The sequence below is a fragment of the Heloderma suspectum genome, chromosome 1 (genome assembly GCF_057233095.1).
Source record: "Heloderma suspectum isolate Gila_16-S chromosome 1, 16-S_ref, whole genome shotgun sequence".
Classification (NCBI taxonomy): Eukaryota; Metazoa; Chordata; class Lepidosauria; order Squamata; family Helodermatidae; genus Heloderma; species Heloderma suspectum.
This window is the reverse complement of record NC_139458.1, coordinates 402,816,360-402,833,054: the sequence shown is the minus strand read 5'-3', so window position 1 is coordinate 402,833,054 and position 16,695 is coordinate 402,816,360. Positions and strand designations below refer to the sequence as shown.

Genomic DNA, 16,695 nt, shown 5'->3' with positions numbered 1-16,695 from the left:
CTGGCTTGTGCTGTCACCATTTTGAATATGCAACCTTTGATTGGCCTGATCGAAGGTTGCTCCGTGATGTCCAAACCCAGACAGTGTGGGTTAAGCATGGGTTAAACAACCCAAAGTTAACCTAATGACTAATTGTAGATTAAGTTTGGGTTGTTTAACCTATGATTAACCCATGGGGCTGTTTGTGTGTAATGGCAGCAAATCATGGGTTAATAACAAATTAGTTGTTAGGTTAACTGTGGATTGTTTAACCCACGATTAACCTGTAGTATCTGGGTTCGGAAGTCAGGTCGCAGCCCCGAAATGGGAGTCGAATATTCAAAAAGGCCAAGGAATGTGTCTGGCATACACCGTGGCAAATCCTGGGTTAATTAACTCACGATTTGCCACTGTTACATGTGAACTGGGTCACTCTGGGTTGGGTTTGGACATCAAATTGGAGGTAGCATATTTAAAGAAACAGCAGCACGCGCATAACAAACAACCCAGCAAAGTTCTTTATTAATCCATGATTTACTGCTGTTACATGTGAACTGGGTCACTGTTATATTTAAGGCACCAGGCAAAGACATTTCTCTCAGGCAAGTTAGGTGTTTAACTTTTTAAATTTTTAACCTCTTTTATTGTGTGAGCTGTCCTATTTATTAATAGCGCATTACATTTTTTTTCATTTTCCAATACAATAGAAACGGTAAACCCTTTCCCCCCACCTCCATTCCCTCCTCTTGAGTTTCCCCCTCTCTTCTTCATATATATTTGTTATAGGGCAGCATATAAATAGAAAACAAATATAGTTTGGATTTGTCCTATTAAGGTTTTCTGAAATAAGATTTTAGGGAAATTGAAGAAAAGACTGGATACAAAATTATATCTGATCCAAATACAGTTCTTGGGATATTTAAAGAATACAATTACACATGATTGTTTGTAGCTTGTTACTTATCAGCCATAGCAAAACTGTGTATTGCTTTGTATTGGAAATCTAAAACACCATTATAAGTAGTCTGATATAAAATTATTCGGACTTGACAGTCTTAACAAAATTGACCATTGTAGGAGATTGAGAGTTGCACCCAAACAGATCAGTCTTGTTTGTATCTAGTTGTTGGATCATTACTAAGCAAAAAATTGACAAAAGGGACTTTGTATCTGTATAAAAGTAACACAAGTTATTTTTGTTACTTATACAAAATTAACAAAAACCTGTTATCATATACAAAATTTACAAATACAACATATACAAATTAACGTATACAAAGCTAACACAAACCTGAATAAAATTATATTAAAGCATACACTTAAAATTCCTGAATCTCCTTGACAATGCACAATGTTCTCTTTAATTCCACCCCCCAGGCTTTGCAGTTGCAAATCTATCTTGCCTACATAGGTTACAATCTCATGGATAGGCTTCTTCATATACTGTATGTTCTTAAAATTTGAGCCAAATATTGTTCCCTCAGCACACTACGTAAAGGACAATATATAATATGTGCAAGACCATCCAAATATTTTAAGCTATAAGGACAGATACACTTGGAATATGGCTTATTCTTGCATCTTCCTTCTAAGACAGCCAAAGGCATGAGGTTTAACTGAGCTTTAGTAAAGGCTGTCCTATCTCTGAATTTTTGCAAGTATTTTAAATAACATGGTAGGACAGAAAGAAACTTTTATGGTGGAACCATGTTAGAACTGATATAGTTGCTCTGCCTGAAGAGAGATGTCAGACAGTCTCTGCCTCAAGCTTGAGGCAGTCTCTGCCTCAAGTGAGCGCCATTCCCAAGCTCACTCTCTACATTTAGAAAAGCCTAACTTCCCCACTAGAGATGTGACAAACCCCTTCCAAGAGCAACTGTTCATTTCATGAAATGCTATCCTAAAATAATTTTTCTCTAGCTATTTAACATCATTTTATATGCCACTATATCGCTATGCGAAGAGAAAACTCCCCAGAAAAGACCCTGATGCTGGGAAAGATTGAAGGTAAAAGGAGAAGGGGATGGCAGAGGATGAGGTAGCTAGATAGCATCACCAATGCAATGAATATGAATTTGAGCACACTCCGGGAGAGAGCGCAGGACAGGAAGGCCTGGCGTGCTATCTTCCATGGCATCACAAAGAGTCGGACACGACTTAACTACTGAACAACAACAACATTTATATTACTGCTGTAGTCAGTTCAGCTCTACATAAGTTGGAAGGAGCCAAAGGAGGAGATCACTAACAGTTATCATAAAAGCCTGTTTTGAACTGTCTTTGCGGGGCTTAAATTCTCAGAATCTCACACCTGGGCCCCATAAAGAAGCTGTGGAATGACTTTCTTATTAGACAACTCCAGTGGTCTGGTTTGCACTTAGTGACAACCCAGAGAATGGGTTCCATATGGATTGTTGTTGAATTGTGGGTTGTTGAATCATGGGTTGTCATTACTTGTGAACCTTGCGCTATGGTTTAACTATGGGTTGTTAACTGCAAACAACCCAGAAAGAGAACCCATGGTTTGTTGTTGGGTTGTGAACTCTCGGTTGTTTGTGGTTAAGAGCTGATAGTTAAACCATAATGCAGGGTTCTCATGTAAAAACAACCCACAATTCAACAACAGCCCATGATTCAACAGCAAACCAAACTCAACCCATATTCTGGGTTGCCGTTACATGCGAACCAGGTCAATGTGTAACCCCAGGTTCTATAGAAAAGTAAAGTACCCAGAGTTCTATTTGCCACTTATTTTAAGCCCTATATGTTTCCAGCATTCTGTTTGTGAGTATATCATTCCCAAATACCTAAAAACCCATACTTGCTCAGTTTCCATTCCATCTAGCTCCAAAAGATGTTTACAGGGTCACTTTTGGAGAGCAACCACTTTGATCTTTTGATAATGAGGTTGCAAAGCTTCATTTTTGCAAAGCTTCAGTTTTTTGGTAGGTACCAAAAGAAGGTGTTGTAAACCACTCTGTGTTAAAGACGTCAATACATGTTCGAGTTGAAATATTTTTATGACCTATTTTGGGATAAAGTTTTTTAGGATGAGAGAGATGTGAAGCTACATTATTTATACATAAATTAAACAGCAGCAGTGCCAGGATACATTGTTGGTGAATGCCCTGCCCTTTATGGTCTTGATAAAATCAAGAAGTTCCCTATGAATAGTATTTCTTAGTATTCGACAGCCTCTATGCAGTATAAAAGATATTTATGTCTTTACAGCTCAAGTTCTTTTTTCAGAGTCACATTCTCAGTGGACTATCAAATGTAGATATCATACAAATGTAGTCTTTGTATGTAGCCTTTAGGATTAATAAAGGCTACATACAAAGACTGAGTACAATTTACAGTATTGTTTTGTATGAGATTATATAAAAGGAAGCAAGTTGATTGTAGATCTAGCCTTGAAAGCCTGCTTGCTCATAAGCCATATATTACTGACTACTCCCTAGTCCTCTTAACTAGGCAATGACTTCTTTATTTATTTGATATTTATATATCATTAAATATAATAAAACCCCTAAGTGGTTTACATATAAATATTAAAATCACATTTAAAATACAATATTAAAAACAATTCTGATTACAATAAGAGCAATCCAAGGAACAGTAAGATGGAGCAGCATAGTTAATTAATATACAAGCCTGGGAAAGCCTGGGTGAACAAGCGCAGTTTGAAATATGCAACAAATCAAGTTGACTTGGTCCACACGTAAAGCTAAAGCTACTGAATTTTGGGTTGTCATGATGTGCAAACACAGCTGCGTTAACAAACCATGGTTTGTTAATCACAAACAGCCCAGAAAGAGAACCCATGGTTCATTTTTGGGGTGTGAATTCTGGGTTGTTTAACCCTCATCCGATCTCTAGAAAAAACTAACAAATGTCGTATTTGGGGTCTTTTGGGATGCAAACCTGAATTCCAATACATTTGGGGGTATAAAATGTCCCACAATACCACTTCTTTGTTATTTATCATAATGAAATGTGTTTAACAATAACAAAACACCCAGTTCCAGAGAACACACAATCACATAAGGAATGTTTGTTTTGAATACACAGTAACCCCCCCTTTTGCATATAGAGTAACCAACAACATTTCTGAATCTTCAAACATCAAATATTGTTGTTTTCAATTAGAAACAATAAAAATAATGCTTTTAAACCAAAGATGGCAGAACACCAACAGAAGCTGGCATGAACTGGGAAAAAACACATACATAATTTTTGAACACTAGCATTGTTTGTTTTAAAGATCATTTTTCTACCCCATACACAAAACTGTCTCTTGTGAGACATATGTCCCCTATGAAAGGCCATTGTCTGAGCCAACCTATTGGCACAAAGAGCACTTCAGTGATGCAGTGCTCCTTACAAACCTCCCACAGCTGGTACACTGTCTGGTGGGTTTTTTTAATCTACTGCTCTAGTGCATAAGTGACAGCGTCCTTTTGATCCAGAGGGTTGTACAGGTAGAGGCAAAGATTGGTGTATGCAGCCCAGAGCATGTGCTTCAGACCTGATGCTCGCACGAAGATTTGACATGTCTTGCACTTTTCGCTGCACCTCAGGACATATCAGTTGTTTCCCGAGAGTCATGAGGAACAGGTGCCTTCTCTGGTTTGGCACTCTACTCTCCCACTGATGATGTGTGTGGATCCACAACACATAGCTGGCTATGGCTCCAATGTCCAGCATTTTTTTTAAAGCACCACTGACCACCTGTCAATTTTACACTTACAGGTATAGTTCCTCACAAGGTGGTCAAGGTTATCCACCTCACTTTTGGTAGCATTGTAATGTGCAATAATATCTGCCTTTTTGGACTCCCCACACACCATGATGTCTTTCCTTTTTTGGGGAACATACGATACCGAAGTAGAGTCATGGTCAAAACCAAATAGTGATGACAGTGGTTCCCTTCATGGATGTGACTGCATCTCGGGTGGGATGTATGGTTTATTTCTTCTCAGTGTGCCTACATAAGTTAAGTATGATCAATGCTTCAGCAAGTTCAATACTTGTGAAGAAATTATCCCCCACCACAATTCTCCCAGTGTGGAAATAGGGTTCCACAAGTTTTGTCACCATGTTGAACCCAAGCTGGGTTTCCCGTGGCACTCCAGGCTGCCTGCCCAGATACATATCTCGAATGAGCGGATAGGATGTCCCAGCATCGCAACATCACCACACCTTTATACCATAGTCCCCTGGTTTGCTTGGCATATATTGTTTGAATGGACATTGCCCCCTGAACTCCACCAGCTGCTCATCAACAGTGAGGTCTGTCCCATGTGTGTACCACTTGGGTAGCTGCTCCATAAACATGGTCCAGATATCCTGAAAGGCAGTGAGCTTGTCAGTAGCCCTACAAGTCTCTCTTGTTGCCTTGTTATCAAACCTCATGAACCTTGTGATGTTGTGACCTTCTCCACTGGAGACTGATCTTCCCCCAGGAGATTACAATCAGCATAATAATGGATTTTAGGTTTAAGTTTCTCAGTGTTTGGTTGAGGGAAGGGTTTGCTCCTCTTCCTGGCCCTCAAAACACTGTAAGATCACCTGTAGTTTAATCAAAAGGGCATGGGACATTTTGTGTCCCAATATGTTACATTGTGTGGGGTGCATCCCAATGGCCAAAATCCATAGACTTGACAGGATATTTTATGCCCCAGGCATGTTTTGGTTTATAGAAAGAGAACTGTAAAAGGCAGGTGGCTGAAATTTGGGGACATTGTTTACTACCATGCAGGTGACAATGTCCTAGAAGGACTAGATTGTAGGTCTACTTATGTGCAAATTAAATAACACAGTGTGAGCCTGGGGAAGGAAAGTCCCCCATAATACAGGATGAGGGTTAAACCACGGGTTGTCTCTATGTGTGTGACCCAGAACCATGAGTTGTTTCGCCAGGCTACAGAAATCACAGGCAACAGTGGTAAAGAAAACCCAGCTGCTCTACAAGCCAGTACTACAGTGCTGCAAAGGCATTTGGGATACAGGGAGGGAGTGGGTGAAGGAGTAGGGAAGCAAACAACCCAGGGATTAAGAAAAGCCACGGTTTGTTCAATCACTAAAACCTTGAGTAGGGAAACAAACCATGGGTTAGCATTATGTGTGACCCAGGTAGTTGCCTAGTATACACTTCCCCAACAACATCAAGTAAACTAATGGCTGGATTTTCTCTTCTGCCCTAATTGTATACAGGGACCAGTATCACCTCATTCCATTCATTTGGAACTTCCCTGAGCTGTCCTTATAAGGAAAGAGTAAGGCCAGTACTGGTCCCCACCATTCAGTAAAACCCTTCATGAAGGTGAAATGAAGTTTTCCTTGGGGGTGTTTTTTTTTTTTTTTTTAAACTTGCACTATTAGTGGCTTAATTTCATCAATTCTTTACAGCACTGGGGAAGATGAATCAACCAGTTCAAAACCACTAAAGTACTGTCCAAAAAATCCTCTTCATAGTTTTTCTAATATGGAATTCAAATGATTAAGAAGAGCAACTCTATCGATCACCACCTTTCCAAATTTCTTAATATCACAAGTCTCCAGTGCTTGTGCTAACTCCAACCAATCTTCCTTAATAAAAGTATCCTCTTTATGTGTTATCAATTTGTTAAAATTATGGTATTTCAGAAAGAGGTCATTTAATCTCACTAGGTTAGCACACCAAACAAACTCAAACCACTTCCAAAGGTTTCTTTTATGTTAATACAGTCCTTATCAAACCATTTAATATGAGTTTTTTCTTGAAAAAGATTTAGTATTGGAATTGTTAACACTCAGATGAGGTTGTAATTTCCCCACTATTCTTTAGAACTGTAGAGTCTACACCCATAATTATTTTCCCTCATTTCCCTCATTGCCATTAAGGCTGGGCATTTAACTTATTATTCCAATATCTTTGCAAGATTTAGTGGCCACTTAATTAATCTATCAACTGTAGTTTGAACTGATTCAATTATGTACCTTTATTCAGGGGGCAAAAGTTGTATTTTATCACTAAATAAAACTTAATGGTCACCTTCTGACATTTCTCCACTTCAAATCAAGGAACTTCACTTTTTAAAGGGGTTGAAATGACCACAAAATGAATCAGTCGTATGACCATAATAAAGATAATTAATTCATTGATTCATAATGCATTAGAATGACAAATGCACTGATCCAGTATAAAGCAGGTTATTCAGTCTTATTTTGTGCTCCTTAAGTTTTTCGGTACTAAAAAGATCCTTAAGTGAAGAGAACCTGGGATCTCACATTTATGTATGTTACTTGTCTTCTGATACACCATAGTTCAGTGGCTGAATGCATGCATAAGGTCCCAGGTTCAGTCTACAGCATACCAGTTAAAAGATCTTGGATAGCAAGAGTGGGAAAGGTTACTGTAAGTGAGAGGAAACAGTACTGGGGTAAATGGACCAATGGTCTGAAAGTATAAGGCAGTTGCATAAATTCATATGAAGTAGCGTACGCTTGTGCTTTGGAATAAAGATATAAGCCAGTCTTCCCCAACCTGGTGCACTCCAGATGTGCTGGATTGCAACTCCTATAATTCCCAGCCAGACGGCCAATGGAGGGTGCCAAGTTGGGGAAGGCTGATAAGCAGTCATCAATATATTTTGTGTCTTGCATTAAGTAAAACTAAATTGAATTTAGCTTTAAAAAAGTAACTATGTTCCCCCAGATTAGTTCTAATATCTTCAGAACACTTCCACCAAGTGAAAATCCAGATTTTGATCCAGAAGAAGATGAACCTACGTTAGAAGCTTCATGGCCCCATATACAGGTATCTTTATATGAGTGTATTTTTTCACATTCATGCTACTCTTGTTTTAGCATACCATTGGCATGAAATGTTAGGTACCATCAGTTCTGGAATGCAATGTATGACTTTCATGCCTAAGAACCTATGTATATTTTGTGCATGCTCTTGCATCCCTATTCTTAAATGGTTGCTTCGCTTATGCTGTCCCTCAACCATCTGAATTCCTATTTGACTGTACTCCTTTTTTGATCCCCTGGCTTTCATCCTTTACACTCCATTGAAAATGACCTCAATAAAATTACCATTGACCTTACTACAAGTACTTTTACTTGTACTTCTTGATCTCTGCTGCCTTGGATACAGCTGACCATCCTGTCCTGCTTGACTCCTCTATGCCTTAGCTTGGATTCTCCATACCAGGGGTAGGGAACCTTTCTTCCCTTGGCAGCTGCGTTCCCTCTGGGAAAATCTGTCAGAGACTGTATGACAGTTGTGGGCAGGGCTGGAACCAAAAGCGGGCAGGACCAGAGCCCTCTTTCCCTCCCATTCCACTTTCTTTCCCATTTCCTTCTCAGCTGCTTCCCCCCCTTAGTCCCCCTGCTCCCTGCCCCCCCCCCCCAGCATTGTGTCTTTCAAAAACAGATTCCATTTTCTCAAATTAAAACTTTTTAAAAGCCTAATTGCCGTGCTGGGATGGGGAGCAATTTTTTTGACGGGGTTGCAGCAGCTGTGGAGGGTTCAATGCTTTTTCCTGGCAAAATCCACCATACAAATCCCCCTGGTAGCAATTAAGCTCTTTTAAAAAGCTGAATTGCTGTGCTGGGGTGGGGACAAGGAGAAAATGCTGTGGATCAATGGGGAGACACCCCCCCCCCCCCCACACACACACACACACACACAAGCTGCATCCCGCTCACTGGCTGTAGTTTCTGTACCTCCCTGCTGCCAGCATATGGCCCTAAAATTATCTGTAGATAACTTACCTGGCCAGAGTTTGAAACCCACTTCTCACCGTGGTTTCAAACTCTGTTTAAAGTTAACTGGTTAAAGTTGAACTCGGTGAAAGTGTAATACTAAGCATATTTAGCACTGAAAAGGGAACCGAGAGGTGATTTGAGTGGGAGGGGAAGAAGATTGCAAGTGGAGTGGGATAAGCATATAAGCCTGAGAGCAATTCTGCTCTCTTTAACCAGTCAGGAAACAGCATCTGCACCCAGCCTGAGAGGCTACTTTGGGCTGACTGAAAGATCCCAGTAGAGCACAGGGAAAGAAGTGGCCTCTTAAGGGCTTGAACAATTTAGGATTTAATAGGCTTATACCAGCACATTGAATTTTACTTGGAACACACTTCTGCTTTCTTTCAGCAGGCCTTTTAGATAGTGAAATTCTTTGCTTCTTTTAAATTTGTGTGTTTATTGCACGTGAAAGTATGTTTTCTAAATATGTCTTCATTTTATTCTTTCGTAGCTGGTGTATGAATTTCTACTAAGGTTTTTAGAGAGTCCTGATTTCCAGCCTAGTGTTGCAAAACGTTATATTGACCAGAAATTTGTACAGCAGGTAAATATTCATCTGAAATAGATAATATACTTCTCATTTTGGCTAAAAATAATGGTTTGGATCCTAAGTGTCTCTTCTGTGGGTAGAAGTGCTACTTCATTTCATGGAAGGGCTTTCAATTTACTCTAGGCTCCTGCTGGAGGAAAGGGGATTTTTGCAAATGCACCTTCCCCCTTCGGCCTCACATGCCCGCCCCATAATTTTCCAGAGCACATACTTCTGGAGCAGATTTTGTGTGGCAGAGGGGGCTGCAGGGGGCAGTGCAGGTTGGTGAAAATTGCTTTCCCTGCTCCTGGCAGGAGTGTCTTGCGAGCAGAGTTGCACTCATGAGAACTCAGGATTCCAGCCAATGTTTCATGTACCACTGGATGTAGCACTGGTGGGGGAATCTCCAGCCCACAGGTCTAATCCAGCCCGCAGAAGTTCCCTATCCAACTTGCAGACACTTGGGCTCCCTCCGATCAAAGATCAGAGATTACAAGAAGATTCCCCTTACCTAGTGCACCGCTCCTCTTCCCGGTTGGGAGGGGGAGTGGCGTACTAAGTGCTTCATCTGCCCTGAATCATCTCCAATGGTGGAAGGTGCAGGGGCAGGTGAAGCTGGTCCCTGGCCAAAGCAGTAGCTGGAAAAGTTCCAGCCAGCACTTCAAATAGGGACCAGTGACCTTGGTCGAGTCTGATCGTGTACCACAGGGGACTTGACCGGCGTGGAAGGAGTGGCTGCTGTTCATAGCGCTGGCCAAGTCCATTCACATGCTGCTCCCATGAGGATGATATGCCCTTCGAAAGCCAGGACTCGGCCAGCTCTGGGAAGAGCGACTGCTTCTCCCAGCACTGGCTGAATTCCTTTTCTCTGTTCTCAGTGTGGTATGGAACTCTGTGCTTATCTCAGCATGGAGAAAGGCAAAATGGGCAGGGGACAATCCTGCCCACTGGGGGCCTGGGTGGGCAGTTTGGCCCTGCATCTAAAACCTGTTCCCCATCCTGGTGTAGAGGGAGAAATAAAACTCTGTTATGCAGAAACTATTTAACATTGCCATTTGAACACTTCAGCTAATTTAGAAACATTAAATGCCTAGTTCACTAACTTTGGCTAACTTACTCTGAAACAAGTAAGTTAGCCAAACCAGAGTCCTGCTGAAATAATGTGATTGAAAATTGTAAGTTATGGCTAGGCGCTGTTTTTAGTCCGATTTGCTTACCCAACCAAACATTATTTCTGGATTATGACCATTGATTTCAGAGGCTTAAGTATGTATAATTATAACCAATCTTAACACATGGAAATGCATTATGAAATTATTACATCACAGTAATGCTGTTTCTGATCCTCTCCAGTAGGGCAATACACAGTACCTTTATTAGGAAAATCATAATATCTCCCAAAGTTGTAGTTTGGTTGCTCCTAATAAAGGAATTACCCTACTGTAGATTCTGGATTTTTTTTTGCTATAGACCAACATTACTATCTGTGCTCTTAATATTTCTGATGTTTTGATATATAACAAAGGTATACTTTGAGATTTCTCTGCCCTGTGTACATGTGTGGAGTCATTATTTCTGGCAGTATATAGCTGAAGCTGTTCTGTGCTTAATTTTGGTGTAGTTGGGGTGGGGGGATTAAGACAGAACTTTTTTTTTTATTCCAATTGGTGCTTTAGTTACTGGGAACTGAAGTAATAAGCAATACTTTATTAATAGCTGTTGGAGCTTTTTGATAGTGAAGATCCACGAGAGCGCGACTTCCTAAAAACAGTGCTTCATCGAATTTATGGCAAATTCCTTGGATTAAGAGCATTCATCAGAAAACAAATCAACAATATTTTTCTCAGGTATAGCATATGTAGTTATTTACTGAACATTTAAAATGTCTTGCAAGTGTATACAAAAATAACAAGTACTAGCCCACAGGTTTTTATTAGTGTACCTGCTCATGCATGTGGGTTTAATAAAGTCCTTCACATACTCTTAAAAGCAATGAATATAGAATCAGCTGCTATTAGATTAAAGCAGTGTTCTCCAACTTGCTGCCCTCCAGATGTGTTGGACTACAACCCTCATTATCCCCAGCCAGCATGGCTAGTGCCTATTGCTGGCTGAGGTGATGGGAGGGACCAAGTTGGGGAATGCTGGATGAAGAAAATATTGAGTCTCTTCCTTGAGTTAACTTTTTTAAGAAGCTGTTTGTTTATTTGTTTATTACCTGCTTTTCTTTATAAAATAATCCCCAAGCGGGCTATAAAACCAAAAAAACTGTCCTTCCTGTCCTTCTCAAAAAGCTCAAACAAATGCAGCCTGGCTGCTATCACTTAGAATCATAGAATCATAGAATAGTAGGGTTGGAAGGGGCCTACAAGGCCATTGAGTCCAACCCCCTGCTCAATGCAGGACTTAATTTCAAGTAAACTTGTATAGGAACATAGGATTCTGTGAATAAACTGCATCCCAAAGCAGTTTTCAAGTCTGTTTTTTCCTAAAAGGTAGGTGGCTCAGCTCCTTTCAAATACAAAGAACAACTGACCTTCTAGCTTCCAGCCTTGGGGCATGCAGGCTAAGGTGTAAACTGCAGCTAATCAAACTCTGGTTATTACAAAGGGTGCTTCCAGGCAGTAGCTCCTAGTGCTACCAGTGAAAAGACATTGTGCTTTCTCTCCTTACTGTCTGCGTCTGGTCTTTAAGAGGAAAGAAGAGTGGGGTGGGGGAGGGTGGAGAAACATTACAAATAGAAGATGTCTGCATCTCCCCTTCTAATTCTGTGTTTGAAGCAGGGTGATTGCACAATAAAGCCTTATCTGGAAGCATCCTTAGTCTCAGGCACAAGACCTTATATAGAAAAGGCAGCTGCAGCAATTTCTGATTGTAAAACAGGAGTCCTCAGGTATGAAATGGAAAGGTCAGGTTCAGTCATTCATCCGTGGGCACTGAAAGCTCATTTGGCAATGGGAAAGTAGGCATGTGCAAGGGGTTTCTTTTCTTTTTGAAGGAACAGACTTCAAAGATAAGCTGCCAAAGGAAGATTCATGGCCAGCCCTAGTCATCTGGGGAAAATGTATATTTGTCACAAGTGTCCAGTGAAGTGCTAACTTTCAAGCCATAAATATTCATACAAAATAGGCAGTCCGTTCTGTCACACTTGCATGGCCAAGAACCCAAGGGTTGTCCTATGCATATAGGAGCTGGCCTAATTATTAATGGGGGTCCCATTGGGTTCCATGGGACAAAATAAACTTGCTTCAATTTGGGATGCTGTTGGTAAAACTTTGCACTGGGGGCAAAATCTACCCATCACTCTCAGGTGATCCGGCTTCCACAAACAGACTTCATAAGAAGGTTGGCATGTGTGCCTATGTAAAGACCACACACATCAAGGCTTCTTGGTAATATATGGGACTGTCCTCCACACATATGATCATAACAAATTGTGGCAAGTTCTTGGTGGTATGGGGATACCAAGTCATCTTTTCTGCCTCCTGAGGAATCTGTATAATGACCAAGTAGCAACGGTAAGAACAGACCATGGAACAACGGACTGATTTAAAATTGGGAAAGGAGTACGGCAGGGTTGTATACTCTCACCCTACCTATTCAACCTGTACGCAGAAGACATCATGCGACGTGCTGGGCTTGATGAATCCAAGGCTGGAGTTAAAATCACTGGAAGAAGCATTAACAATCTCAGATATGCAGATGAAACCACTTTGATGGCTGAAAGCGAGGAGGAGCTGAGGAACCTTCTGACGAAGGTGCAAGAAGAAAGTGCAAAAGCTGGGTTGCAGTTAAACCTCAAAAAAACCAAGATTATAGCAACCAGCTTGATTGATAACTGGCAAATAGAGGGAGAAACCGTGGAGGCAGAGACAGACTTTTGTCTTTCTAGGCACAAAGCTTACTGCAGACGCTGACTGCAGCCAGGAAATCAGGAGACGTTTACTTCTTGGGAGGAGAACAATGACAAATCTTGATAAAATAGTGAAGAGCAGAGACATCACACTGACAACAAAGGTCCGCATAGTTAAAGCAATGGTATTCCCTGTAGTAACCTATGGCTGCAAGAGCTGGACCATAAGGAAGTCTGAGCGAAGGAAGATAGATGCTTTTGAACTGTAGTGCTGGAGGAAAATTCTGAGAGTGCCTTGGACTGCAAGAAGATCAAACCAGTCCATACTCCAGGAAATAAAGCCAGACTGCTCACTTGAGGGAATGATATTAAAGGCAAAACTGAAGTACGTTGGCCACATAATGAGAAAACAGGATACCCTGGAGAAGATGCTGATGCTAGGGAAAGTGGAAGGCAAAAGGAAGAGGGGCCGACCAAGGGCAAGATGATATTCTGGAGGCGACGGACTCGACCTTGGGGGAGCTGGGGGTGGCGACGGCCGACAGGAAGCTCTGGCGTGGGCTGGTCCATGAAGTCACAAAGAGTCAGAAGCGACTGAACGAATAAACAACAACCTCCACTCATATACTCCACAACTATCATAATGCTGGGTATTTTCTTAGTAGAAAATAAAATGGAGTTTGCTAAAGTATAATATTAAACATTGTTGCTAGAAAAATTGCCAGTTGATCGAAGTAGTACTATCTGTTTGGGTTTATGAAGAAAAGTGCATGAGTTTTAAAGCATGAAGTGCTTTAAAAGGCCAAAGCGATAGAATTTAAATGCATAGGTAGGTTAGAAAGACGACTACATCTCTGTGAACACTTTAAACATGCTTATTTCTTGAAATTGCAGAACCTGGTTCCTGCAACAGCAGAGCTTAACACTGGGAGCTAGACTCTCAGAGCCAGTGCAAGGGGGACTTTTATTTTGGAAATTAGCCCTGCTCCCTGTGGTGGAGTAGCAGCAGCTTGTTGTGCTGTTGTGTCAGCTCTGGGGACTCTGTATGTCATTCACGTATACCGTGAAGGGTCATTTGACAGAACAGAGAGAGAGAGTGCTTTGTGGCTGCCTACGTCCATGACACTGAATCCAAAAGGTTGTCCTAACACCCATTCCTCTAGGGTTGACATTTAATTTGTGTGCTTTCTTCATGGTTTTAAAAAATGATTGTATCGTTGTCTGCTTTTTAAGACCATGGGAATTAATGAGGGCAGTTCTAATGCTTGAACTGAATGGAAATTTCCTGAGAGTCGCTTGAAACAAAATCTAATCTTTGGTGCAATATGGCCTATGAATATAAGAACCATGCTGGTTCAGAACACAGGGCTATCTAGTCCATTGTTCTATTCCTACAGTGGCCACCCAGATGTCCCAATGGGAAGCCCACAAGCAAGACATGAGTGCAATAGCACTCTCCCTACATGCACAATAAACCCCTAACCTATCTACCTCTTGTGGTAGGGCAGTGTTATATAGCATTGTAAATCGTTTCTCTTATTTCTAAAGAAAAATGAGGAAGAGCTTAGTTGTGGGTCTTTCCTGGATCCTTGGTGATACTGCTGCAGCTGTTTTAGTGCAATCTTCTACTTACACTTCAGCACCTAAAGTCTGGAATAGGGTTGGCTTACACCTTAGATTTGAAGTTTAGGCAAAAAAGAAGAAGCTGATAAACGTAAAGGCTTTTTGTGATTAATTTTATTTTCCCTATTTCCATTTTGCTCATATATTGACTGCAAATGTATCCTAACAGGTTTATATATGAAACAGAACATTTCAATGGTGTTGCTGAGCTACTTGAGATACTAGGAAGGTAGGTTTATTCTTTCACTAGTTAGCCAGTCAGAGTGGTGGGTGTTTCCTGTTTGTCTGTTTTGCAGGGATAATTGGCAAAATCATTTGGGCTACATTCAAAAGACTTTTATTTGTTCTTGATTTTGGTTCCCAAGTATGAAGGCAGCCATGCCTTCCATGTATTTAAACACAGAAAGAGGTGGCTGGGGAATCTGATGTGAACCGTAAATGGGGCATGCTGGAGATGACTGCAGATCCTCAGCCCTGGCCTCCACCAACAGCTTACTTCTCTTTAGCTTTTCTCCCTGAACACTTTTCTCCTCAGCCAAGCTCCTGTACCAGAAGTGACTTTGGCTTGGTGGGAAATGCTTGGAGAAGAACTTTGGGGAGATAAACAGTGGGCACAGCAAGTGTTCAGCACCCTTCACCAATGTTGCCCTTTTGTTGTTAAAGTTGAATTCTCCCTATGAGATTGGGGCAGTCCCAGCCTTTCTGGGCCACAGCCACTATCACATCTAGTTTGGCCAAGAATGGTGGCTTTTGATACTTTGTTGTGTTAGCTTTCATATCTCAAGTTGCATTTAGTGAATACATTATTAACTCATTATTCCAAAGTGAGCTCAAGATCACCCCATAACCATAGTGCTGCACTGCTGTGCTGTGAATCCTTTTTCTTACTTCCTGTTATGTGATTGTCACCATAAACTAAAATTGTCAAAACTCCATGTGATACACTTATGGGATGACTGCAGGGACCAGAGATTGGCTGAATATATAACCCATGATATCTGCCCTATCCCCAGAGCATTCACTTATAGTTACATTTCTAGACTTTTCATATATGAGGGCAGTTCACCAAAACCACTACTTCTAGTTCAAATATTGCCCCAACTAAACAGTGTTAAAGCAGAGAGGGGGTTTTCCAAAAGAATTCAAAAAGAGGCTTCCTTCTGGTCATTAACAACCAAAGCACTCTCTAAATTAGAAACTTAGGTACTTAACGCCTTTTAAAAAAAATATTAAAAGGGGGTGCTCCTAGACCCACTACAGTTGTTATGAATTGTCTTTATGGGGAGCTCTTCTAAAAAAACATAATGAAAAACATATAGGGTTTGTATCCAGCAGTATCCATCCACCAGAGGGATGGACACATTACTGGAACAGATCACCCCTCTCCTCCTGTGTCCCCCCCAAATCAGCTCCAGCTTTGGGGGAATCTCTAGGCGAGATTTGGGAGGTATATAGGACACTGCAGGATGGAGGAGCTGAAGGGGAAGTCCGGTTGTGTGACCGAGCATCTGCTTGCGTTACGTTGAATGTAGCCCATAAACCACATGTAGATATTGCACAGACATTTGTTTCACTGTATGTATGCACAATATACACATGCCACGGAATAGGCTTTTGTGCCTTTGTCATGTAATAATCTTTATGCAGTTTCTATATTTTTCTTGTACTATAGTGTTTTCTGTATAGAGAATCAATTGTTAGAGGTGGCCCTGAGTTGGTGCAAAATTGGCTATGTTGAATCTGCTTTGGATTGATCATTTTTTTGCAATATCAAAAACACTTTTCTCGGTTGGTAGGATGTACAACTGCTTGCTGAATTGGGAAAGCAAATCTGTTAAGCAGTGCCTGAGATTTGCTGCCCTTTGCCACCATCTTCAGCAGTGGGATTAAAGATGTAACAGATCCCTATAGCCCA

The 16,695-nt window shown here is 41.0% G+C and overlaps 1 protein-coding gene across 1 annotated transcript in view; it reads left to right on the top strand.

The window, feature by feature from the left end:
• The window catches only part of PPP2R5A (protein phosphatase 2 regulatory subunit B'alpha), a 96,763-nt gene that overhangs the window by 42,157 nt on the left and 37,911 nt on the right, over positions 1-16,695 (top strand). The window contains exons 3-6 of the mRNA XM_084828858.1: positions 7,679-7,780; positions 9,227-9,319; positions 11,021-11,151; positions 14,950-15,009. Coding sequence (XP_084684984.1) covers positions 7,679-7,780; positions 9,227-9,319; positions 11,021-11,151; positions 14,950-15,009 — 386 coding nt within the window. The remainder of the gene's footprint in view (positions 1-7,678; positions 7,781-9,226; positions 9,320-11,020; positions 11,152-14,949; positions 15,010-16,695) is intronic.